The sequence below is a fragment of the Sebastes umbrosus genome, chromosome 3 (assembly GCF_015220745.1).
Source record: "Sebastes umbrosus isolate fSebUmb1 chromosome 3, fSebUmb1.pri, whole genome shotgun sequence".
In the NCBI taxonomy this organism is placed as follows: domain Eukaryota; kingdom Metazoa; phylum Chordata; class Actinopteri; order Perciformes; family Sebastidae; genus Sebastes; species Sebastes umbrosus.
The window spans coordinates 27,619-54,879 of NC_051271.1; the positions used below are offsets into that span (position 1 = coordinate 27,619).

Here is a 27,261-nt window from a genome sequence, read left to right on the forward strand (position 1 = left end):
TTTAGTTTCTCTGTTTCTCAGACACCTCAGCTAACGGAGTTGATGTTATACAATGTGATGTGATCCCTTCAACACCACTTCTCTTTCTTTAAATACAAGTTCTTTACAGGACGATGTTTTGTTCACCAGCAGCATCTCTGTATACCTGAACCTTAACATTATAAACTCTATAAACTGACAATAACCTGATATGTTCAGGTGGAATTTCATGCATTCATTCATTCTGTAATGTAAATGTAATATAACTTATTATTTTAATGGAGCTTCCTAGCAAAACGTATTTCCCATGTTTGTACCTGTACAACCGGCGTGACAATAAACATCTTGAATCTTGAATCTTGAATCTCACTGTGCAATATTATTTTCCACTTGTGCAATGTTGTTAATAGTCTGTTTATTGTCAATACTGTATAAACTGATCCTATTTTTATACTTCCTTCTATTCAAATGGTTCATATTTTCTTTAGCTCTTTTTTACTGTGTTAGCTGATGCATCTTGTTTTCTGTACTATCCTCTTTGCTGCTGTACACTGCACATCTCTCCACTGAGGGACTAATAAAGGAATATCTCATCTCATCTGATCTGATCTCTGCATTGCACCACTGCTACATCCTGTCTACTCTGTCTTCCATTTTTTCAGAATAAAAGAGAGAGACAGCATGATGAAGGAGATTGTGTGCTATCTGATAACTGAGATGTGATTTTGCATGTGCTGCTGTTGACTGTTATTGTTGTTATATGAGATGTTTTCCTCTTGACCAAAGCTACTGAATTCAAACCGACCAATCACAGCGAGGGACATGCAAAACAGACCCAACACGTCACGCCCATGTTCGACAAGACGACCAATGGGTGAGGAGGTGGGCGGTGCCTGAGGAACAACTCGACCAATGGGTGAGGAGGTGGGCGGGGCCTGAGGAACAACTCGACCAATGGGTGAGGAGGTGGGCGGGGCCTGAGGAACAACAGCGGAGGATTCAAACTGAAGAAAGATGGCAGCGGGTCGAGAGGACGATGAGAACACTCCGAACAGAAGACGGTAAAGAACCACTTTAACACTGATATTAACGCTGGTTAATGGTGTCTATAGTGACGCAGAGGTAGCAGTGCTCATTGCTCACGGAGGAAGCTGGACTGGAGACAGTTTAAACCGGTTAAACTGGTTTATATCCGTTAGTTAGTTAGAGACTGACAGACGAGGCTGCTGCTCTCTGACGTCATCTGACGCGTCGACCAGAGGTCAGAGGTCAGACTCTTCATCATGCTGTTCCTCTCATCAGAAACAATGAAGACAGAGTAGAAGATTAGTAACTCACTATTATGTAATCTATTATGTCTTTATATTAATCTAGTCTCTGGGTGCAGGCTGGTGTTTTTTTTGTCTCTTCCTGCACTTTATATTATTCATTTATGTTTTTTTGTCATGTTGTAAAGTCTTAAATTGTGCAAAACAAATAAACAAAAAAGATCAGATCAGATGTTCCATTATTATTCCCTCAGTGGGGAGATGTGCAGTGTACAGCAGCAAAGGGGATATATAATGCAAAAAACAAGAGTCATCAGCTGACACAGTCAAAAAGAGCCAAACAAAGTGGAACAAAATGTGAAGCATTTAAAAAGAAGGAAGTATAAAAATAGGAGCAGATTATACAGTTTTGACAATAAACACTATTAACAACATTGCACAAGTGGAAAATGATATTGCACAGTGAGATTCAAGATGTTTATTGTCACGCCGGTTGTACAGGTACAAACATGGGAAATACGTTTTGCTAGGAAGCTCCATTAAAATAATAAGTTATATTACATTTACATTACAGAATGAATGAATGCATGAAATTCCACCTGAACATATCAGGTTATTGTCAGTTTATAGAGTTTATAATGTTAAGGTTCAGGTATACAGAGATGCTGCTGGTGAACAAAACATCGTCCTGTAAAGAACTTGTATTTAAAGAAAGAGAAGTGGTGTTGAAGGGATCACATCACATTGTATAACATCAACTCCGTTAGCTGAGGTGTCTGAGAAACAGAGAAACTACAAAGCTGCAGAGCTACAAAACAAACGTGAATGTGTGAATTACACATTACGTTGTGTTTACTGGTCCTGAGGAGGAATGCAGCCTGTATATAAACAGTTATATAAAGTCTTCTGTGTCTTTGAAGGGAGCTTTCTAAAGTCTGATAAAATCATCTTGGGCTATTGGACAGATTATATTCTGTGAACACACATTTTAATTTATAATGGTGTTGACTTTCAGCAGACACATATAGAACAAAGATCCTGAGGTCCACTAGTTGTAGAATCATAAACGTATCCATCAAGCAGCAGTGTACTTTTAAAGTGGTGGCCACACTGCCTGCATGAGACGCGCGTCAGACTATTGACTGTATATTAACTTCATACCAGCAAGACTTCACTACAGTTTACAGGTCTATCTGTAGAATATGAAGATGAAAAAAGTAAAGACTTATTTTTAAATCAACACTTCCTGCTTACATTTCAAAATAAAAGCCCTCAAGCGGTTTTTCTTTGCACAGAATTCCTTTATTTGTTAACACGAGGCTTTTATTATGAAATATGTGCCGGACAGTGTTGTAGAACATGCAGTGACTTGGAGAGTTCCATGAATGAATACAGTACTGAGTTTTAATTGTGGATTATTACTATTATAAATTATATTTATCATGAAGTTAAATGGCCATTAAAAAGCAAACTCTATGTAGAAAGAAAGGGCTAACAGCAGCAGCCGACACGCAGCCGACATGCAGCCAACACGCAGCCGACACGCAGCCAACACGCAGCCAACACGCGTCTGGTGTGAACACCAGACTCCTACATCACGCAGCCACCATGCGCTCCTGGCGTTGGTAGTGTGCCCACCACTTAAGACTCAGTAACCAGTGGTTTTGAATCATCACTTGTGTATGATGTCCTCTCCAATACTAGGAGAAAGGTGTGTTTAAAGTCTCCCTGTGTGTCCCCCTCAGAGGAACAGTGTGCAGTATGGTGATCAATCATGAGGAGTCACCGGGGGGCTGTCGAACTGGCCGACCGCCAGTCATCTTCAACCCAGACTTCTTTGTGGAGAAGCTCCGCCATGAGAGCCCTGATGTGTTCCTGGAGCTGGTGTTGAGTAACATCACTCGCCTCATCGATCTCCCCGGGACAGAGTTTGCACAGCTGCTCGGCGAGGAGAGCCCCAAGACCCCAACCGGAGGAAACGGAGGCTTCTTTCGCTCTTTCAACTTCCTCAAACGCAAAGGTCAGAGGTCAACTAGGTCACATCTAGAAATCACCACTATCAACAGCCACAGAATGGCTCGCTCTGTTTCTGTGTACAATTTGATATTTACAGTCCACAACGTCATGTCCATTATTCATGATCTAGAACAGCTTCTGATCAAGGCCTGCACGACATGAGGAATATCAGCAACGTGCGATATCATTGATCAATACTGCGATGACGATATGACATGCGATAAATAAACAAACATTGAAGTGTGCATATTAGCTATATTTATCAGCCTGATTGTTTTTAAATTCAGGACCGGATTAGAATCTTACATTTCAAATATAACTAGGCTAAATGTTGTTTACCGCAGCAAAATCACCATATGAACTCTAGAAAATGTCAATGTCGATATATTTTGTTGTGAAGAAATGTTGAAGCACAACAATGAACCCACGACGTGATGGAAGCATAAACCATGACGTGATGGAAGCATAAACCATGACGTGATGGAAGCATAAACCACGACGTGATGGAAGCATAAACCATGACGTGATGGAAGCATAAACCATGACGTGATGGAAGCATAAACCACGACGTGATGGAAGCATAAACCATGACGTGATGGAAGCATAAACCATGACGTGATGGAAGCATAAACCACGACGTGATGGAAGCATAAACCATGACGTGATGGAAGCATAAACCACGACGTGATGGAAGCATAAACCATGACGTGATGGAAGCATAAACCATGACGTGATGGAAGCATAAACCATGACGTGATGGAAGCATAAACCATGACGTGTTAAACCGACTAAAATCAAATCAAAAAGATGTATCTGTCATCATTATTTGATTTCCTCCTTAGACCCACGTTTGCTTCCCTGTTGGACGTCCTGAAGTCGATTTGGGGGGGGGATAATATTCAGAGAAAAAACTCAGAGATTTCAGAGATAAAAGATAAAAGTCGTAAATTTACGAGAAAAAAACTCAGAAAATGGGAAACAGCGTGATAATGAATACTAACGTTACAGTCTGATGAAAACGGAGCCGTGTTTCATCATTTTCTCCGTCTAATATTCATCATTCACAACACTAAATTGTCATTTATCATTTAAGGAAAGTTCCCTCAAGAGTGGGAGTCACTAAAGTATATGTGTATTAAAAAATAGAGCGATACATTTACAATTGATTTGATAAACTTGATTGACATTTTATTTGAAACAGAGTTGATCTGATAATCGACTGTCGATCATTCATCATTCACATCACCCAACTGACATCTATCGTTTACAGCACGCCCACTCTGCGAACCGCTCTCTGGACTTACTGCAATCATTCTCCTGCAATGTAGTCAGTGAGCCGGTTCTTTTGTTTTTATTAAATCAGTTGACAATTTATCACAATTTTTAAATTCACATATATTTTCATCACTTCCCAATTATGTTTTGTGACTCCCACTCTTGAGGGAACTTTCCTTAAATGATAAATGACAATTTAGTGTTGTGAATGATGAATATTAGATGGGGAAAATTGTGAAACGTGACTCTGTTTTCATCATATCACTACTGTTTTAGTCAAGTCAGCTTTAAATGAATCAAATCAGTTGATCATTTATCACTCCTTTTTTCATTTCACATCAATTTTCATCACCTATTTTTATCAATCCATGTTTTATACTTCCAGCCCTCATAAACAAAGACAATATGGCAGCAATCCCATCGTCCCAGTGAATAGCTGACTATATGTGTAAGAAGAAGTGTCACTGAGTTTACTGATGAGATGAACAAGTAAAATAATCTTCACTTCTTTGTGTGAGCTTTCAAGTCTTTTACCATATTCCTTTCCTCACATTCCCACTTCACCGTCCATATCCTCTAAAGAACAGATCACTTCTGTAAGATCAGTGCTCTCCCTTCAGGTCCCACACACTCTGACACTGAACGCACACCAAGAGATGAGGCTACCTGCTGTATGAAACCTGTTTGATGTCATGTACCGATACGTTCTTTAATGCGATGTGTCGGATGTCATCAGACTTGTTCTTTAGTGTTAATGTCAGCGTTAACCCCGTGTTTCCCTGCTCGTCCCTGATGAGACTGTTGTGTTGTCATGGAGCAGAAATGGAATAGCTCTTTCAGTAACTCTAACTCTCATCTCTCCTTCTACGTTCACAGATAAAGGTGTTGTGTTTGGAACCACGCTGACAGAGAGCTGCATTGCCCAGATCTACCAGCTCATTGAGTACCTCAGCAAAAGTGAGTCATTACATCATCACCTCTGTGACTTTCTAAATCAAAACCCGTAAAGCTTTCATGCACAGCAAGGCAACGAGTGCAGCCGTCTACTCTCTGCTGTTCGTCTCTCCTCCACTTTGCTGAGCACCGTGTGCTGAGCCCCGCCAGCGGTGAAACACCACACCCCCTAAACGACAGCAGAACACAGACTGTTTACTTACTGTATGTTATTTATGTGCTCTGGCTTTATTTCAGCTCAGTGTGAGAGTTTCAGTGTTTTGCTGTCATCTATGGTGCATGGTGTTTCACTGCAGACAGACAGACAGTGGTGCAGCGCCGGCGTTAACCACACTCACCACGCCACCGCCAGCAAAAAAGACACTGAATTAATGTAATATGCATGTAATTGTAAATCCCTGGAGTCTTCCACAAGCTGCTAGCTTGATGATTTGGCGACTTTCTCACTTGATTTAGGGACTTTTGGAGCTAGTTAGCAGATGCAAATGCTGCTAGCTGCTTTCATTGGAAACGAGTTGGCAACACTACTCGGTTTCTCGGATGGATCATTTTAAAAGATCCAGTTTACTCTTGCTAGTTTCTCAAGGTTAAGGAACAGCTTGGATGCATGCTTTTCTTTTTTCTTACTGCAATGCACAGCTATTCAATAGTCAGACATTTACAGTACCTTGGATTGGATCTTTAATGTACTTGAAGTGTGTTCTGTGCAGCTGCATTATCTTCTAGGATCGGATCGGGACTCGGTCTCTGCAGAGACGCAATATTAAATGACAGACCGGGGACAAAGACACTTGATTGAACTTGATATTTGTAATTATCAGATGTTGATACACATTAAGTTTTGACTTGCTGATACTCATCTGCTCTCACACCTTCAGATCTGCACGTGGAGGGTCTGTTTCGGGTGCCGGGGAACAGCGTTCGGCAGCAGACCCTGAAGGAGCTCCTCAACAGCGGGGCCGATGTCGACCTGGAGTCTGGAGACTTTCATCCCAACGACGTGGCCACGATGCTCAAGACATTCCTGGGAGAGCTGCCCGAACCCCTCCTCACACACAGACACTTCCACGCACACCTCAAGATAGCTGGTAGGAATACACACACACACACACACACACACACACACACACACACACACACATACTTTTGTCTATGTTCTCATTTTTGGACCTGATGCAAAGAACACTTGACTAGTCTGATGTCATGTTTTAGTCAGACTTTTAGAGAATCATCAATGTTGCATATTTTATAAAACAGGACTGAAATGTTCATCAGTCAAGATTAGAGATGTTGTGATACCATTTTTTTCCTTCCCGATACCAATTTCGGTAACTGAACTTGCGGTATCGGCTGATACCGAGTACCGATCCGATACCGGCGTGATAAAGTTATTACTATTATTATTTGCTAAAGGCGGTTTGCAGCTGAGTGTGAATCGGTTGGGATGAGAGTCAGTACCTCCAAGTCTGAGGCTACGGTTTTCTGCCGGAAAACGTCGGATTGCTCCCTGCGCTGTACCGGGCCGCTGTGGTTCAGAGGGAGCTGAGCCGGAAGGCAAAGCTCTCGATGTACCGGTCCATCCAAGTCCCAACCCTCACCTCTGGTCATGATCTTTGGGTAGTGACCGAAAGAATGAGATCGTGGATACAAGCGGCCGAAATGAATTTCCTTCGTAGGATGGCTGGACTCAGTCTGCGTTGCTGGAGAGAGGGACTTCTGGAATTCCCTGCTAAGCCTGCTGCCCCCGAGACCCCACCCCGGATAAGAGGGAGATGATGGATGGATGGATGGATTATTTAACAGCTGTGAAAACTACCTTCAGTCAGTTCTTCTTCACTGCTCTAACACAGTAGTTGTCAGTGGCAGTCATGACCCCTCCAGGGCGACAGCTCAGTGAAGGCTGCTGTTTTGGAGCGGTGAAGAAGAAGAATTGATTTCTGGTTAAACAGGTTGATATTGTTCTGGGTTAATGAATGATGGTATTGGATCGGTGCGTAGACCGGCATACTCGCCGATACCCGATCCCGAAGTTTGGGCCGTATTGGATGCATTTCCGATACCGCTATCGGTATCAGAACAACTTTAGTCAAGATGTTCAAAATGCAGATGATTCTAACCTTAATATACTTTTTTTTTAATACAAATACAAAAGTAAGTTTTTAAATGTTTGTTGCTTAACAGGAGGGAAAAGGCATCACTTTGTTTTGTGGTGGTTTTAGTAAATCTCTTCTTGACTTCCCTTCCTCCCTCCTTGTCCCCGCTGCAGACATGACTCTGTTTGACGAACACGGCAACAAGACGGTGATACCCAACAAGGAGCGTCAGATCGAGGCCCTGCAGCTTCTCTTCCTGCTGTTACCTCAGGCCAACCGCTCGCTGCTCAAACTGCTGCTGGACCTGCTGTATCACACGGCCCGGCAGCAGGACAAGAACAAGATGTCTGCCTTCAACCTGGCCCTCATGTTCGCCCCGCACGTCCTCTGGCCCCGACATGTAAGATCTGTGGTTCATAATTAGGGTTCAAGGACCAGGGGGGTTTTACATATGACTACAAGCATAGGTCTAGACTATTTTGCACAATGGTTAACCACAATTATTCATCCACCTTAAAGAAAACTGCCTTAAAGCCACTACGTGTAGAGTTGAGAAGGAAAGGTTCAATGTTGTCGGCCCTGTGGTAGCATCAGAACAGACACAGTACAAATACTACACTGCAAGACTAATGTTTTATAAAGCCCAGGAAAGACGAATAATCACAGATACAATATATTGTAACATGATTGTCCATAGTTAGTTGAGATTTATCTGTTCTGTATCTGTTCTAAATGAACCTTAAAGGAGATTAGTCCAGTATTTAATCCTCTTATCAACATGGGAGTGGACTAATATGCTGCTAAATGTAAATGTATGTATATATTTATTATTGTAAATCAATGAACAACACAGATCAATGACAGATATTGATCCAGAAACCCTCACAGGTACTGCATTTAACATCAAACAATATGCTCTAATCAGAACATGGCAAACTGCAGCCCAACAGGCAACAACAGCTGTCAGTGTGTCAGTGTGCTGACTTGACTATGACTTGCCCCAAACTGCATGTGATTATCATAAAGTGGGCATGTCTGTAAAGGGGAGACTCGTGGGTACCCATAGAACCCATTTACATTCACACATCTGGAGGTCAGAGGTCAAGGGACCCCTTTGAACATGGACATGACAGTTTGGAGCATTATTTAACCTCCTTCATGACCAGCTAGTCTGACCTGGTTGGTACCGATGGATTTGTTGAATTACGAGTTTGCGTTAATGTGTTTTGTTAAGGTGTTAACTTTGAAAGCCCTAACGACCAGCTGTTGATGAAACTCACTTTAAATGAGATGAGAAACATCTCTGAATGAGGCTTTAAGTGTTTCTCTGACCTCTGTTCTCTCCTGATCCAGATGACGGCCGGCGACCTGAAAGACAATCTGAAGAAACTCAACAACAGCATGGCCTTCCTCATCAAACACTCACAGAAACTCTTCAGGGTGATTATTAACCACACACACAACCAGACGATCAAACAGCTAAACATGAACCTACGGCCCAGTCCACACGGACACGGGGATTTACCCTGTCGACACGTCAACACTGAAAACAACCGGAGTTTTACAGTGACTTAAAACACCGTTTGGTTGTGGACGGAATCCACAAATACTCTGAGAATCAAGCACAGAAACAAATCTCTGGAAACCTGATAATGTGTGAGGTTTAACAGATAAGCTGTGGATGTGTGACGTGTGTCTGCTGCGTGTCGTTCAGGCTCCGGTCTACCTGCGGGAATATGCCAGAGTGCACTTCACTGGGACGAAGGCTCTGCAGACCAAGGTTAGTGGAGGGAGTTCATCACATTAACACAACACAGCATACGTACAGCAGCAGTTTGTCTTCACTTCCCTCCTGTTAAAACGTCGTTTCATTCATACAACAGAACCGAGATATACGGAGACATCATCCTGTTTTTAGCTAAAAAAAATCTGTTCTTTTCAATCATGTAGTTTGCTTATTTAATTATTTTCCTGCATAAATATGTCATTAAAAGTAGTATATATAATGTCAAATAGTATTAAAAATAAATGTAGCCATTCATAAATTGATAAAATGTGACAAATTGATATTTCTGTTTTAATTTGCTTCTTTATTTATCTTTGTTTGTAATCCCTTATTTATTTACTCTTGTGTTTAATTTTCCCTTTTATTTATTTATGTTTTTATTAATTTATTTATCTTTGCATTCATTTTGTACTTATTTTATTTTTATTTTTAAATGTGTGTATTTATTTACACCCTTCCTTTCCTCGACACTTCCAATCAAATGCATCAGAACACTTTGTCAAGACATTAAACACGTTAAGTGTAATGAAATGAAATGTAGTTTTTTAGAAAGGAGATTGAAATGTTTAGCATCAGTGTTCAGTAGAGTTGGGCCGCTGTAAAGATGTTCAAACCGGTTTGATATTAAGCCACAACACTGGACCTGACCGGTGTACCGGATTATACCACCAGGTGTCGCACCACCTAAACTCTAACGCTACGTTATTAAATCGCTATTAAATGGTACTGTTAACTTACCGTTCCTCCTCGTAGATCATAAACCCTTTAATATAATATCGACTGGTTGGAACCGGTTGAGAAATGTAGACATTATAGTTCTTTGTTCCAAAATGCTCCTTCAATGGTAAACAGTGTATTCTCCTGTTGGTGTTGACTCTTGTTGTGAGTTGTTTGGTGGATGATTGAACTCTCTATCAGTAACAAGGAACAAACAAGACATATTGATTGATTGAATCCACCGTCAGGAGCCTCAGTAGCGGTGGAAGATCCATACGCAGCCACAACAGCCTGGCACCTCCTCCTCATGCTGGTCACCAACCTGGTCACACGTTGCTGTGGGATGGCGTTCCATTCCTCAACCAGGATTCACTGCAGGTCAGCCAGCGTGGTTGTGTTGGTCACTCTAACACGTACAGCACGCCCAAGCTGATCCCACAAGTGTTGAATTGGGTTGAGGTGTGGACTCTTGGCAGGCCGTTCCATTCTCTCTCCTCCCACATTGTGGAGGTAGTCTGTGATAACCCTGGCTCTGTGGGGGGGGCGTTGTTTCTTGGAGGATGAAGTTAGGTCCCAGATTGTGGAGATATGGGATCACCACTGGCTGCAGAATCTCATCCTGATATCTCCCTGCATTGAGATGGCCTTCAATGATGACAAGCCTTGTTTTGCCAGTGAGGGAGATGCCCCCCCCCCACACCATGACACTGCCCCCACCAAAAGCTGTTACTCCATCGGTGCAACAATCAGCCTAGCGTTCTCCACGTCGTCTCCATACTTTGACCCTGCCGTCCAACTTTAACAGACAGAACCTGGACTCATCACTGAACATGACATTCCCCCACATGTTCAGGTTCCATTGTCTGTGTTGGAGACACCAGCGCCAACGGGCCTGACGGTGAAGGGCAGTCATTGCAGGCTTCCTGGTAGCCTTATGAGAATACACTGTTTAGAGCATTTTGGCAAATTGTTCTTGGGCGCTCCCCACATAATCAGCTGTGCTGCTCATCCCACAAATACATGATCCTTACAAGTGTGACATCATTGTGAAGGTAAATAAACAGGCTTTCCAACAATGTAGAATACAATGACCATTAGCATTGATACAACAGAGAAATAATCCACCAAACACAAGTTTAACAACTTTGTTTTTCCAGTTTATATTCAAACAATGTGGTGAATCTGTTTTGTATCATAAAGTGTTGCCTGTTCTCACGGGTGAAATAGTCTCCATGTCTCCTCTCTCAGGATGATCTGGAGCTGCTGGCGGCGAGCAGCTCTCCTGCTCCTCGGACGGTGTTGTCCCTGAAGAGGACGGCCGTTCTGGGCCCCGGCTCCCAGGAGCAGAGCCAATCACCGGCTCAACAATATACAGAAAAGGCTCTGAAGGACCTCTTCAGACACGTCAACCACAACATGCCGGACTCCGCCAAGAAGAAGAAACTCGTCCGACAGGTTCGCCTCAGGGCCTTTCTTTAACCGTCCTGGAGTTCAGCTGGAAACAGACATGTAGAAACTCCCTGAATACAAGTCAATACAAGTGGTGTTCTCTTTTCTCTCTGTGTAGTTAGTCAAGCAGACAACCTCAGGGACGCCAACTACTGAGCACCACCAGACGCCCCCAGCTCCCAGCAAGAAACATCCACGTTCCCGCTCCTTTGGTGGCCTCATCAAGGTATCCCTTAAATGAACATGATCAACTTTAAAATGCTCCGCTCATAGACAACTCTGCATAAATCAAGCTCTGACTAAACTAACAGCTAGCGATGAACCGTCAATCAGCTGCTGATTGAAGCCCCCCCCCCCGGGCCCGACCATGTAAAGGGGCCCGACCATGTAAAGGGGCCCGACCACGTTAAGGGGCCCATGAGGCTCCGGGGGAAAACAATACAAATATAATTCACAGGGAGAAGAGAAAGCGGGCGCGCAGCGGGATGCTCCATGATGCAACGATGCAACGGCGGTGGTGTTTTTTACTCCGACACAACCTAGACTGAATATCCTACCGTAGCCATGTGCTTCTGTTTACAGCTGAGTGTGTCTGAGCTCAGCCGGTCAGATTCACGGTCGTGACGGAACACGTCGTGGAAAAGCAAAAAAAAAACAATCTAACATGCTAGACTTCCTGTCGGGACGTTGTGAGGCTTCCCAGACGCGGCGTCGGTTGTCGTGTACTACGACACGTTACACCAGATAAAACCATCGGTTGTTGCACACGACACTCATTTATCGTTGCCGATCCTCGTCGACACCCTACGACGGTCGCGTCGGGCTGTAACCGGGCTGATATGGTGTAATCTGATGCCGGGCATCAGTCCAAAGTAAGCTGTGGAGGAACAACCTTAAAACATTTGGAACCACTAACTCAGACACTTCTTCTATAGTAATTCATCCTCATGAAGCTGCTCAGAGGGATCACGGTGACCGCACGGAGATACAAAGAGCTCCGTTAACGGAGTTATCAGAAAAGAGAGTCAGAAAGTGACAGCATTTTTATTTATATTGCAAATGCTGTTGGAATTCTTTAATCCATTCATACCGGGATGACGCTGCCACCTTGTGGTTTCCTGACGCGCCTTCTCAATACGAGCAGATATGAGCATCCATCATGATATACCATCATGTTATAAAGCCTCCAGAATAATATTAATTTAAATACATTATCTTCATGCTGCATCTCATGGATTTGTCTCAACCGCGCTGATCTCTCTCCTCTTGTCCATTTCTCCTTCATGATGGTACATAGCGTCTGTTTAGTGACCATTGTTGTACTCTATTTTTCACAATGCATCGTGTGATACTTTGAGTCAGACTCACTATATAGATGATGTTTTGGTAACAGCGCAAAGCTCGTGGCGAGCAGCTGACAACGGAGAGGAGGATCCGACACATCTCCCCTGATGTTGTCACGAGGGCGGGAACCAAGCCTGGTAAAGAGAACGTCATCCTGCGAGGGGTAAGGCTGATAACGCACGTTATATCTCTGTTGTGTTGTTTCTCTCTGTGGTCACTACACTCTGCTGTCGGCTCTCTATCAGCGGCTCTCTGGGCTCCGACGTTGTGTTGAATGATTTTTCTTCCATCTGCCACAAAATTGAGCAAATCACCAGAGATAATAATGTTCTTATATTGGTGTGTGTGTGTGTGTGTGTGTGTGTGTGTGTTTTTGTTTGTGTGTGTGTGTGTGTGTGTTTTTGTTTGTGTGTGTGTGTGTGTGTGTGTGCAGGTGAACAGCCCATTAAATGGTCATGTGTTGGGGAAGGCGGGGCTCATCGTAAAAAACCCAGATTTTACTTTTAAGAAGGACAAAGTTCTGAAGGTTTCCAAGGTATGACCCCCGTTCAAACACTTAAAGGCTTCAACCTAACACTTTATTTAATGTTGGTCCAACCAATGGGCCCTGCAGGATGCTTAGCTGTGTAAATTCACTCTTTCCAAGTAAACCAGGACTTGAAAACAGAATCCACAGTGACTCATAAAGTACCTCCCCATCCACCCATCCACCCATCCCTCCACCTCTCTTTCCTCCTTCCATCCATCCACCCTCCACCCTTCCACCCATCCATCCATCCATCCATCCTTCCATCCTTCCACCCATCCGTCCCTCCACCTCTCTTTCCTCCTTCCACCCTTCCATCCATCCTTCCATCCATCCTTCCACCCACCCATCCTTCCATCCATCCTTCCATCCATCCATCCATCCATCCATCCCTCCACCTCTCTTTCCTCCCTCCGTTCGTCTCCCAGCAGGACTCTCCCTCTGTGACCAGGATGTGTTTCTCTCCCGCTGAGGAGATCTCGCTGTAAAACGGGACACCTCCTCCTCGTCGTCTGTCTCGGCAGTATTAATGTGATTACTCCTCTTGTTATTCATGGTAGTAGGTCTATTTGAACTGTGACTAATAAACAGCAGCTTTAGCCAAACCAAAGCCAGGAAGTCCCCGCTGGACATTCATGGAGACGTGAGTGTTACAAACTGTTGAATTAGATCCTCCACTGTAGCTTTGCTCTGAGATGATCTCACTGTGAAGTCTCATGATGAGGATGAAATGAGCATTTTATGAAAATAACTTTTCATCATATTTGCTCAGTGTTCCTCTACAGGATGTGACGGTGAGGACGTGTTCCCACCGGTAAATAAACGCGTGACAACATCGGTGTTGCCGATCACACCAGACATTTTACTAGAATAGATGACGTCACCATGTGTAGAGCGCTGACTGATCTGTACCGTCGGGTGGCGGTGGGTCTGGACTCACTGACTCAACTGACTTCACTGTCAGTTTGTAGCGTCCGTCGTCCGGCTATCTGTTGATAACACGGTGCTGATACGCCAATATGAACTAAATGGGTTTTATTTCTGTTTAAAAACAAAAGCAGAACGACGGTGGGTAGGTGATGTAATCAGGGTGTGCCTAACCGCCGTGTAACACCGACTACCACGACTACCACGACTAGCCTAAAAGTGACCGGCTGCAGCGTTAACACTCATTGCATCGCGTGGCGCTCTGTGTTGAATAAAACGCTGTCTAAACTGTGGGTCTGTTGCTCAGCTCTACCTCAACGTGAATACGTTCAACAGTCAGCAGGATCTTTGCTTTGGTTTGGCTTTGCTGGCTCAGATCTGCTTGTGCCAGTTCTAACTGTAAACTTGTTTTGTTAGCGACTGTATGTACTGAGTGTCTGACCGCTAGCGAGCCGAGCTCACCGTCTGCTGTAGAGGGTAGATGATGTAGACGTGTTGTTCAGTCTGTGTGTGAGTTTAGCTGTTTGTAGACTTGATGTGTGAACTGTGACGTTGTGTTTCTTTGGTACGATGTGTTGGAACTGTTTGGTTACTGGATGATAATCCCTCTTTGTTGTGCTGCTGATGCAGAATCAGGGAGCAGGTCACTTCTCACAGACTTGTTCATTATGAAACCACTGACTGGGATCCCTGTTTGTGAATCTGTACAATATGAAATTCTCAGAATGTCTCACAGCACTTAAACTGTATATATCTATTTCAAACATTTAATTTCTTTTATGTGTCTTCAGCAGGATGATGGGAGGAAGGGTTACGTGGTGGAGGTTTGTGATGTTGATGGGTTAAATGAAAGTGGAAAGAGGGTTATTGTGGTTTGAATGTAATCTGGATGAAATGAGCAGTAATCTGTTAGTCAGCTCCTCTCTCGTGGTAAAACACGAGTCTGAGTCAAGTTAGAAAGGAACTATTTATTTACATCATGATAAATACGGAAGCCCAGAAAGGAAGGCAAGAATGAGTTTTTTCTGGTGATCCATTTTCTAAGTCTGATCAAAGTCTTTTGTCTCCTGTGTTTATGACTTAAGAACAGCTGGACATTTCTTTCTACGTTCTTTTTTTTGTCTGAAACAGGTTTAGGCTGATTTTACAAAAATAACAGCTTCAATCCCAGAGGACCGGCGTTAGCCTTGGCGACGATTGCGTCCGGTACGCCTTGTAACCGAACCTTATAGAGTTAGATCCCTCCAAAAATGTGACAAAACACAACACAAACTAACGTTAGCGTTAACGTTCATCTGGGTTCTATCTGGGTTCTATCTGGTTGGTTAACCATGAACAACGTCAGTATAGCTAACGCTAAATACATTTCTAGCCTAACAGACAATATAACGTTAGACCATTTCACAGCTGTACGCGTCCAGATGTGTCCCAGTTTATTTCCTGTGACGGTGTATTTTTGAATGACATAAACTGACAGGAAGTAAACATAGACACAAGCTGTTGCCTAGCAACGCAATGCCGTCGAGTGCACGGAGAAATGAAATCTCACCCGGAAGAAAACCTAAATGCTTATTCCCACTTAGAGCATCGGGTAGTGGTGCCCTCTGGTGGTCGAAATAAGTATTACAACAACAAACACTCAAAAAGAAATCAGCATAAAACATTTTTCCAAAAGAGGCAACAAAAAAAAAAACAATCCATCTGTTCTTAAGTCGTAAACACAGGAGAGAGAAATGATTTCAATCAGACAAAATGTTCTGGTTTGCCTTTCAGGGCTTCCGTAGATCAAACATACGCCTGTTACAGTTCTTAATGTTGAATTGAAACTATTTAAACTAAGGTCTAGTAAAGAGACAGCTGAGCAGGAACGTGTTGCTCTAGCAAACTCTGCAAAGGAACTTTAATGTCTTAAATGCATCAATGTTTTATGTGCAAGAAATAGAAATATGAGTAGAACGGACATTCCCATTCAGAGCAACGCAGCAGGATGGTCAGAGCGGCGGGCCATTGCAACCGTTCCAGCAGGCTAACCTCCGTATAAACTAAACCAACTTACTGCAAGTCACGGACTCACTTTGGATCATTCTCTGTTGCATTAAAGCGTGCTGGAATTAGCAAACTAGAGAGCCAACTAGCGGACAGCTGGCTAGTTCGCTAGCTTGCTAATTCCACCACGCTTTAATGCGACACTGGTTACAGAAAACCAGCCGAACAACAAGCTGGTGGCCAGCAGCAGCAGCAGCAGCAGCCGCCGCTCCAGCTCACCTCACCTCTTCCCTACTCGTCAAATGACCACAGATGAAAACAGTTCAGTGTCCCTTCTTCTCCTGTTAGTCCGACGGTGCAAGCTGTGCAATCTAATAATAATAAAACACAGTATAGAATTACATAATAATGATTCAAATCTAAATATAGCACACAAAGAACAAGTCAACTATCCACCTTTTGACTTTTAATCGCCAGTATGTAAAAAGTGTTGAATGAATTCAAACAAGACTTTTAGTGTTTGCAGAGACTTAATCAGTCAGGTTACTTAATGTTCCTTTAATGATTTTAATGCCTCAGTTCCTTCAGCTTTTCTCTTCATGGGTTGACTTTACTGACTTCTCAGATTGTCGTGTAGCGAGTAGGGAGGCACCGGCAGCAGAATCAATATCTCAGCACTGACATCTAAATTAATTTTCCCAAAAAGTGCAGTCCTCGATGGACTGTCCTCCTCTACAGGGAGATGGTCTGTCCTCCTCCACAGGGAGATGGACTGTCCTCCTCCACAGGGAGATGGTCTGTCCTCCTCCACAGGGAGATGGTCTGTCCTCCTCTACAGGGAGATGGTCTGTCCTCCTCCACAGGGAGATGGACTGTCCTCCTCCACAGGGAGATGGACTGTCCTCCTCCACAGGGAGATGGTCTGTCCTCCTCCACAGGGAGATGGTCTGTCCTCCTCTACAGGGAGATGGTCTGTCCTCCTCTACAGGGAGATGGTCTGTCCTCCTCTACAGGGAGATGGTCTGTCCTCCTCTACAGGGAGATGGTCTGTCCTCCTCTACAGGGAGATGGTCTGTCCTCCTCTACAGGGAGATGGTCTGTCCTCCTCTACAGGGAGATGGTCTGTCCTCCTCTACAGGGAGATGGTCTGTCCTCCTCCACAGGGAGATGGACTGTCCTCCTCCACGGGAGGGCAAAGGTCAATCCAATGTATTTGTTTTTGTTTTTAAAATGATGGTGTAGAAATGTTCCAGCGTTGCTTTCCTTGCTGAGGTGCAGTGCAACAGATGTCTCCTGATGTGTTTCTCTCCGGTGTGATGGGATCTGTTATCGGTGCATCGTGTTCTTTGAAAGTGTAGTGGATGTCGTAACGATGGGTTTGATGAAAGTGACTGACTGACATGTCAGGTGCAGATGGACACTACGAGACCTTACCTCCTTTTAGTTTTACGTTGTATTCTCATATTGTGAAGGTCATTTTGTACAGCGGTCTACGCAGGATGCTTTTATCTTTATGTTTTAAATGAACCTGACTGAATTCATCTCAGCAGAATCTCTCCACGTCGTCTGTTCCTCTCCTCGTGACGTCTCCTCGTCGTGTTCTCAACAGTTTAACAGACCTGTTTTAAAGGAGAGCTCAGTGTGATTCTGTTTTTATTTATTTATTTCTGTTTGGGAAACACAAATGTATTTTTTTTTTTTGTGGATGGAATTCATGAACCAGATTTAAGGTACATTTTCATTTTTGTTATTTTTATCACTCAGACGTGATCAGTTCCGTTCTGTATGATGTGGAAACACTGTTTTCTATATGAAACACTTTAACCCCTTCAGAGCCTTGTTCATTTAAAGACAGTATGTCTGTGTTTATTTTAATGTTCTTAACATAAATGTGAAACATGTAGTTACTGATCTCTACTCGCTTGCTGTTCATGTTCACTGGTGAGTTCTTCAGGACACTGAGAATGACAGATTTGCAGAAAGTTCAATTTGTGGGTGGAATTTAAATCCATTTAAACCTGATTGATTAGCTGCACCTTCTTTCTTTAGAGAAACATCACTTTGACAGTTTTATTGGGTTAACAGGGTGATCAACAAACAACTTCTGTCTCATTTGTCCAAATACAATTCTCCCAGTGTCATGATGAGCTCCTCTGTGAGTTGTACCGTCTGCTTTAAACTGTGGTAACCTTTGTGTTGTATTTTAGTGTAAAATAAGTTAACCCTGTACAGTTCTTTGGATTCCTTGGCGAACCACCCGCTTTGGATTAAAACGCTTTTTTATGTTTCCTACAGAAAGTCTGTTGTTTCATTAGATTGATCAATTTAACAGTGTTTACTAAATACTTCATAGTCCGTAAGGCAGCTTTATCTGTAGAGCACATTTCAGCAACATGGAGATTCAAAGTGCTTTACAGAAACATTCAACAACATTGCGACGGAGTGCAAAAGAACATTAAGACATAATTAAAACAGTTATAAAACATTAAAGATTAGAAAATAAAAACAAGCTACAAATAAAAGCTAGGATAGAAGCTAAAATAGAATATAACACAGAAGAGTAGAAGCTCTAATGCAGTGTCAGATCATTATCTGGTTTAATAAAAGGCAGCAGCAAACAGGAACGTTTGAAGTTTTGATTTAAAAGAACTCAGAGTTGTAGCGGTCCTGCAGGGTTCTGGTGGAGCGGTCCGGTCCCTGCAGGGTTCTGGTGGAGCGGTCTGGTCCTGCAGGTTTCTGGTGGAGCGGTCCGGTCCTGCAGGTTTCTGGTGGAGCGGTCTGGTCCTGCAGGTTTCTGGTGGAGCGGTCCTGCAGGTTTCTGGTGGAGCGGTCCGGTCCTGCAGGGTTCTGGTGGAGCGGTCTGGTCCTGCAGGTTTCTGGTGGAGCGGTCTGGTCCTGCAGGTTTCTGGTGGAGCGGTCCGGTCCTGCAGGGTTCTGGTGGAGCGGTCTGGTCCTGCAGGTTTCTGGTGGAGCGGTCCGGTCCTGCAGGTTTCTGGTGGAGCGGTCTGGTCCTGCAGGTTTCTGGTGGAGCGGTCCTGCAGGTTTCTGGTGGAGCGGTCTGGTCCTGCAGGTTTCTGGTGGAGCGGTCCTGCAGGGTTCTGGTGGAGCGGTCCTGCAGGGTTCTGGTGGAGCGGTCCGGTCCTGCAGGTTTCTGGTGGAGCGGTCCGGTCCTGCAGGGTTCTGGTGGAGCGGTCCGGTCCTGCAGGTTTCTGGTGGAGTTGGTCCTGCAGGTTTCTGGTGGAGCGGTCCGGTCCTGCAGGTTTCTGGTGGAGCGGTCCGGTCCTGCAGGTTTCTGGTGGAGCGGTCCTGCAGGGTTCTGGGAGCTTGTTCCAGATGTTTGGTGCATAAAAACTGAATGCCGCTTCTGCATGTTTAGTTGTGACTCTGGGGACACTAAGCAGACCTGATCCAGATGACCTGAGAGGTCTGGATGGTTCAGAACACAGCAGAAGATCAGACATGTATTTTGGCCCTAAACCATTTAGTGCTTTGTAAACCAGCAGCAGTATTTAGAGATCAGTTCTCTGAGAGACAGGCAGCCAGTGTAGAGACTTCAGAACTGGACTGATATAATCCACTTTCTTGGTCTTAGTGAGGACTCTAGCAGCAGCGTTCTGAATCAGCTGCAGCTGTCTGATCGACAGTAAAGACGCCGTTACAGTAGTCAAGTCGGCTGAAGATAAATGCATGAACTAGTTTTTCCAAATCCTGCTGAGACATCAGTCCTCTAATTCTTGCTATATTCTTCAGGTGATAGAAGGCTGTCTTTGTAATTGTCTTAATGTGGCTGTTGAAGCTCAGGTCAGAGTCCATCACTACACCAAGGTTTCTGGCTTGGTCCGAGCTTTTTAACATCCCAGACTGTAGGTGAGCACTAACCTTCAAGCCTTCGTGGTCTGTATGAGGAAAGTGTAAAAACAGAGGTTTTACATCAACGCAGTGCTTCTGTTTGCCCACCAGAGGATGCTGTTGTACAACGTAGACGTGAGAGTCTGATGAAACATGTTATCAGTTTATGTTTTTAGTTTCTGGTGAGGAGCCGATATATCAGTTTCCATCAGTTAAACTGTATCTTGGCTTTCCAAGGTTGTGATCCAGTAAAGTGAGTTAACCTTCCTGTTGTCCTCGGGGTCAAATTTGACCCGTTTTCAAAATTCACTATATCATAATGTCTTTCATCTAACGGCCCAAAAATCACACGGATGGTTCCCTATACTATGGTCTTTGCAAAAACAATGAATGACCCCTACTTTCATTGAATTATGGGTGTTTTATTCTAATTTATAGCATCTGTGGTCTTCTCGGGTCGTTTCTTGAGGACCACAGGTGTCATTATGTAATGTAAATGGTTTCAAAACAATATTCTAACTAAACTTTTACATAAACCCGTCTGTGATGATCCATCAACATTATGTTTCTTCGATAACCATAGTCAAAATAATTCTGAATTTCTGCTTTTTTTAAAATAAAAAAAATTGGTAGAATTACACGGAAATGAGGTTTATTAACCTTAAATCCCCCCCCCCCCAAAAAAAGTGTAAAACTTGTGGTAATGAGTTGGAATGAAGTCGGCCAAAAAGGTGTTACACAGAATTGGGTGATAATTTATACTGTATGCTTTATAAAGAGTCAAACCAGAGCTGGTGGACGGGGAGACAACAGGAGGGTTAAATACTCTTTTGATAAGATTCTTTCTGGTTTTCAGGAATATATTCCATCATTTATATTTATATCATGTATTTGAATAATCACGAGTAAATATCTATCTTGGAATAAGACTATATGTCACATTCAGAGGTACAGATTAAACTTTGCTGTTATGATGGAGTTTTAATTGCCATTTAACTCGGCTGTCCGTCTGGACAGCTTCTATTTCTCATTATTTAATCATGATTATAATAACAGTAATATCTGTAATATATGCCGTCTGGAGAATTGAACTCCAGGTAGGTGCAACCTTGGCGGACAGGCGGATGGGTAGTGGCCAGACGAAAAGATACCCAACCTTACCCCAGCTATGGGTCAAATAGCCGGCGAGACGAGAGTCGTAGCCTGGTAAGGCAACTCATCCAAGACAAGTTTCACTCTGAAATCAAAATCACGGGCAGAACGGGCTCGTTAGCTGTGGCAGGCAACACATCTACTGTAAGGAAACCATAAATAAATTACCTGGTCCACCAGGATGGAGGTTGAGCAAGAGGGTAATCTCCTCTTCTTGTAAAAAATAATCTGATTACGGAAACAGGGACTAATAATATTTTTACTCATCTTGGAACCTCAGAGAACCAGCAGGGTTTTGCTAGCATGAATGTGGTCAGTGAAAGCCAAATGGAAGCTGACAACAGGAACAGTATTCTGAGCACAAGATCATTGATGAAAGTAGGTTGTTGGAATGTTCCTACAATGTATGAGACCGGAAAGCATGCACAGATGTTGAGGGAAATGAAGAACTACAAGCTCCACATCCTCGGTATCAGTGAGTGTAGATGGACAGGGTTTGGAAAGAATGTGAGTCATCTTGTATTCTGGAAGAAAGGATGACAAACATCGGGAGGGTGTTGCTATTATTCTCAATAAGAAAGCTGCTAAATCCTTGATAAAATACCATCCAGTCAGCGAGAGGATAATAAGAGCACGTCTGAACACCAAGCCGATAAAGACTTCCATCATTCAATGCTATTCCCCAACCAACGACGCAGAGGAAGAGGTGAAACAGGATATTTATGAGAGGCTACAAGCAGAAATAGAAAGAATCCCAAAGCAAGACTTCACAATTATTATGGGAGACTTTAATGCAAAAGTGGGAGGAGATCATTTTGGAAACGAGAGGATAATGGTGAAGCATGGCTGTGGCACTATGAATGAAAATGGAGAACACCTTGTGGAATTCTGTGGCCTAAATAACCTTGTGATAGCTGGAACTTTATTCCCACACAAAGATATCCACAAACTGACATGGGTGTCACCTGGAGGAAGAGACAAGAACCAAATTGATCACTTAATGATCAATGGCAAATGGAGAAGGTCTTTGCAAGATGTAAGAGTGAGACGAGGAGCTGATGTAGGAAGTGACCATCATCTCGTTACTGCTAACTTTAGGCTTAAATTGATGAGATCTCTGCCACCACCCAGCAGCAAAAGAAGATTTGACATTGGAAAATTACAGGATGCAAAGGGAAAACAGGACTTCAAGCCGGAACTAAGAAACAGATTTCAAGCTTTATAGTTTAAATAGAGAGGATGACAATATAGAAACAGTAAATGATCAGTGACAACAAGTGCAAGATGTGTACAGAAAGACAAGCGAGAAAGTCTTGGGTTACAAACGACAGGTGCACAAAGAATGGATAACACCTGGAATTTGGAAATTGATAGACAACAGAAAAGACCGGAAAAAGAAAATATGCCAGACACATTCAGAGAGAGTGAAAGAAAGACTCCGAGAACAATATTCTGCATGGAACAGAGAAGTCAAAAAAGCCTTAAGAAAGGATAGATGAGAGTTTACAGATGGATTAGCTAGAGAGGCTGAGAAGGCAGTTACAGAACAGAAGATGGGGCAGGTCTACCAAATAACGAAGAAACTGTGGAAAGAAAAACAACGGGAGTATGCCAGTGAGAGCCAAAGACGGTGTAATGTTAACATCAGAAAAGGAACAGCAGCTCAGATGGACAGAACACTTGAAAGAGGTACTCAACAAAGCAGAGCCAGAAACAACTGCAGATATATCCGAAGCCGACGAAGATCTAGAAATCAGCTCCGAGGCACCCTCAAGAGTTGAAAATGGAATTATGCATCAAAAGCTTAAAGAACAACAAAGCTCCAGGAAATGACCAAATATCAGCAAAGCTATTTAAAACCGACCCAACCCTCGCGGCTAACATTCTACATCCATTGTTTGAGAAGATATGGCAAAATGACACCATCCCAAATAAGCTACCCAAGAAAGGAGACCTAACCAATCGTAACAACTGGAGGGGAATTACATTACTTTCCATCCCAAGCAAAGTATTCTGCAAAATATTGATGAACAGAATGAAAACAGCAGTGGACAACATACTGAGGAAAGAACAGGCGGGATTTAGGAAAGGAAAAAGCTGTCACCTGTCATAAAGCTAAATGAACAATCACTGACATGTACGTCATCTTTCACGTACCTCGGAAGCCGGCTAACATCAGATGGTGCAGCTGACCAAGACATTATGGCCAGATTAGAATAAGCAAGGAAAGCATTTCTAAGACTTGGAAACATCTGGAAGTCAACACACATAACTAGAAACACCAAGTTAAAGTTATACAACAGCTGTGTACTATCTGTCCTTCTATATGGTGCTGAGTGCTGGAGAATGACTGAAAAACACATAGGCAAGCTTTCTAGCTTTCACAACACCCTCAGAAAGATCATGAGGATATTCTGGCCTAGGAAGATCACAAACCATGAACTACACCAAACGACAGGGTGCTTGGACATGGAAACAATATTGATAAGAAGAAGATGGAGATGGCTTGGACATGTATTAAGGAAACCATCTGATGACATGACAAGAGTGGCATTGTGTTGGACACCGGAGGGAAAACACAAAAGAGGGAGGCCCAAAACAAGCTGGAGGCGAACCATCGAAGGAGAGATGAAGACGAGAGGATACAGCTGGAACAGCATTGAGAAGAAAGCAAACAACAGTGATGAGTGGAGATCATTAGTCCTTGCCCTATGTGCCACCAGGCGCAACAAGGACTAAGAAGAAGGATATCATATTTTATTGTTGCCCACTGAGAAACTCTCTCTCTCCCCCTCCAGGGAGGTCAGAGGTCAGGCTCAACCAGCGAGGTGTCCAGGAGCTGGTAGGGATTCAGCAGAGTGATCCTTCTGATTCACAGACAGTTAAACCTCCTAAACCTACTTCAGCTAAAGAACACACATCTCTAGAGAACGCAGAACAATGACGAGATCAGATAAACAACGTTTCAGTACAGTGAGCTACACGTATATATGCTTTGAAAGGAAATCTGATTTGACGCAGTAAAACAGTTTGAATGCTTTTATTCAGGTCAAGTTTACACACCGTCTCATGCTACCGCTATGAGACGGTGTATAAACACAGCGACCATCAGTTCGAACATAGAAGACGTGAAACAGTAGTCAGTTCATTATTTCTGGTAAAAGACACCTGATAAACGTATGGAAGTAATCAGAGTAATGGTGTATCAATTACTGTAGGAGCTGTCTCTGTGTTACCATGACTACAGACCACCGGAGCTTAGTTTACCGGAGCTCACCGGAGCTGAAAGACTTTCTCCTGTACCATGTCAACATAACTGCAGGTGGGATGATTAAACATGCTGTGAATAATTCATATTGTCATCTGTCTACTCAAATAAAGTTTGACTGTGAAACAGAAATGTGTTGTGTTGCTTACAGTCACTATTTACTACCTGTACTCTGCTACATGCATGACATCAAATATATATAATATATAAATATCAGCTGTTGAAACAGTGTAATTACATAAAGCCTTTGTGAAAGAACATGTTATATTTAGATGATGGGAGTACATGAAGACTGTTCTGCTGGTTCTTGGAGACTAACAGAAGTAGGAGCAGACTTTGGTCATAGTTAGGAGGCGGAGGAGAGAGAGTGACGCTCTGTGGGGCGGGGTCAGTTACTGAAGGTTCTCTCTGGTTCCACCAGGAAACCCTTATATGGCTTGCATTTCTCTAACGACGTCAGAAGAGAAGGAAAAGCTGCGCAACGTTTTTCAACACCCATTTCCTGACAAACGGAGCAGGAGAAAAAGAGAGAGGATGGTCTCTTATGATACTATGGTGACCTGGAGACACACTGGGGACAGATATTGATGTTTAAAAGACATGGAAAAGTGCATTTTGCATAATAGGTGATCTTTAAGTCAACTAAAGTCAGCGTCCTGTTGCTGGCGCTTGTGCTCGCTCTACATAGACATGAAGGAGCATCACTCAACACAGTGAGGAGACACACGTCAGCTAAAAGCACAATATCACTCTATATTTCAGCTGCTTGGCAGTAATGTTAGCTGACCAGACCAAGGTCTCTCCATGAATCAATGCTGATCCTAGTGTTGGCTTTTCCCGCCTCAGCCTCCCGACCGCGGCCGGAGGGAATGGGGGAGACGATAACGTTTCTCTCTGCGGAGCCCCGTCACTTCACAAGACACGGGAAACCTCTGTTGGTCTGGAGGAGCTGCAGCAGTTATTTCTGCACAAACGTCCACTGAACATTCACTAGATATTCTCAGAGCTAAACTAACTCTTCTGCAGTGTGGAGTGAGCAGCATGCACGTGAGAGGTGGAGAGAGAGAGAGAGAAGGAGCGTGGTGTGTGAGTGAAGGCAGGCAGAGGAGCAGAGGAGCAGAGACTCCGGTCCTGGAGACCAAAGCTACGGTCTCCCCCGCGTCCTCCGACCGCGGCCAACACTGTTTAACAGCTTCACTAGATACAACCAAGAGGTTTTGGTGCTTCACTGGAGTTTGTGTTGGAGTCTGAGTCTGAACAGCGGAGACACACGAGAGACCATGAGACACACGAGAGACCATGAGACACCGACCAGCAAGGATTTATATGAGTAAGAAGTTACAAACTGAACCTTTAAACAGTATCTTGCATTATAATATTTTCCCTCACACCTGAACTCGAAACAGTTGAATGTGTGATTATTGCTTTATATGTGTCTGAAGAAATCTTAAGTCTTAATTAATCAAATTAACTAAATAACATATTCATCTTTATGTCCAGTTTGTCAGAAGTCTTCTCTTGTTAGCGGAGTAGAAGGTTTTTTAAGTGCAGAGACTTGATTTGAAGGTTTTGTGAATTGATGCGTTTGAGACAAAAGCATCTGCTCTGTCGTTCCAGAAATCAATTCAGACGCGTCTGGAGTAAAAAGCCCCCCCCGCCTCAGAAAGCTATTATGGCCCGTGGAATAAGGGGGTCCACCCCCATGGAGATGTCAACATCTCGTCCCTCCCTTTGTTGCAGATTATCGCCTGAATGACTCATTCAATTCAGCTGCAGCCGGGGCTCTGCCTGTGGCCAATTTGTTTTCCATCACTCCTGAAGAGCGCCTGGTTAAATGAACCCGTCACACCGAGTCTGCAGGGAGAAGACAAAGTGAGGCCACAAGCAATGATCACTCACGTATGGTGGTAAATAAGAAGCTGGGTAAACTGAGCCCTCCAGTCGCTGAGCGGCGTGCTGCAAAGACACGCTACATCAAACCTGCTATACAGAGAAAACCTAATACTACTCCACATAACCTCGTGATCTATTCCACAAATCACTGATGTAGTGATGAATATGACAACTGATCTAAAATGTCAAAGAAGGAAAGAATGTTCTTTAGGTTTAGGCAACAAAACTACAACTTCTTTATGTTTAGGTAACAAAACTACAACTTCTTTAGGTTTAGGTGACAAAACTACAACTTCTTTATGTTTAGGTAACAAAACTACAAACTTCTTTAGGTTTTAGACAACAACACTACAAGTTCTTTAGGTTTAGGTAACAACACTACAACTTCTTTAGGTTTAGGTGACAAAACTACAACTTCTTTATGTTTAGGTAACAAAACTACAACTTCTTTAGGTTTAGACAACAACACTACAACTTCTTTAGGTTTAGGTGACAAAACTACAACTTCTTTAGGTTTAGGTAACAAAACTACAACTTCTTTAGGTTTAGGCGACAAAACTATAACTTCTTTATGTTTAGGTAACAAAACTACAACTTCTTTAGGTTTAGGCAACAAAACTACAACTTCTTTAGGTTAGGTAACAACACTACAACTTCTTTAGGTTTAGACAATAACACTACAACTTCTTTAGGTTTAGGTATTAAAACTACAACTTCTTTATGTTTAGGTAACAAAACTACAACTTCTTTAGGTTTAGACAACAACACTACAACTTCTT

At 43.2% G+C, this 27,261-nt stretch overlaps 1 protein-coding gene across 5 annotated transcripts; it reads left to right on the plus strand.

The window, feature by feature from the left end:
- Positions 1 to 951: 951 nt before the first annotated feature.
- On the plus strand, positions 952 to 26,491 carry arhgap19 (Rho GTPase activating protein 19). 5 transcript variants are annotated; one of them, XM_037764259.1, is made up of 12 exons: positions 952 to 1,040; positions 2,993 to 3,267; positions 5,415 to 5,495; positions 6,371 to 6,580; positions 7,759 to 7,985; positions 8,939 to 9,025; positions 9,300 to 9,365; positions 11,337 to 11,543; positions 11,656 to 11,763; positions 12,931 to 13,044; positions 13,315 to 13,416; positions 15,126 to 18,614. In XM_037764259.1, exons 1-12 carry the CDS (start codon positions 994 to 996, stop codon positions 15,210 to 15,212), a joined length of 1,611 nt encoding a protein of 536 aa, XP_037620187.1. In that variant the 5' UTR covers positions 952 to 993; the 3' UTR covers positions 15,213 to 18,614. The 5 variants fall into 5 exon arrangements, with proteins under 5 accessions (XP_037620187.1, XP_037620188.1, XP_037620189.1 ...); XM_037764260.1 differs by lacking the exon at positions 15,126 to 18,614 and adding an exon at positions 13,836 to 14,100; XM_037764261.1 differs by lacking the exon at positions 15,126 to 18,614 and adding an exon at positions 13,839 to 14,100.
- Positions 26,492 to 27,261: the final 770 nt, after the last annotated feature.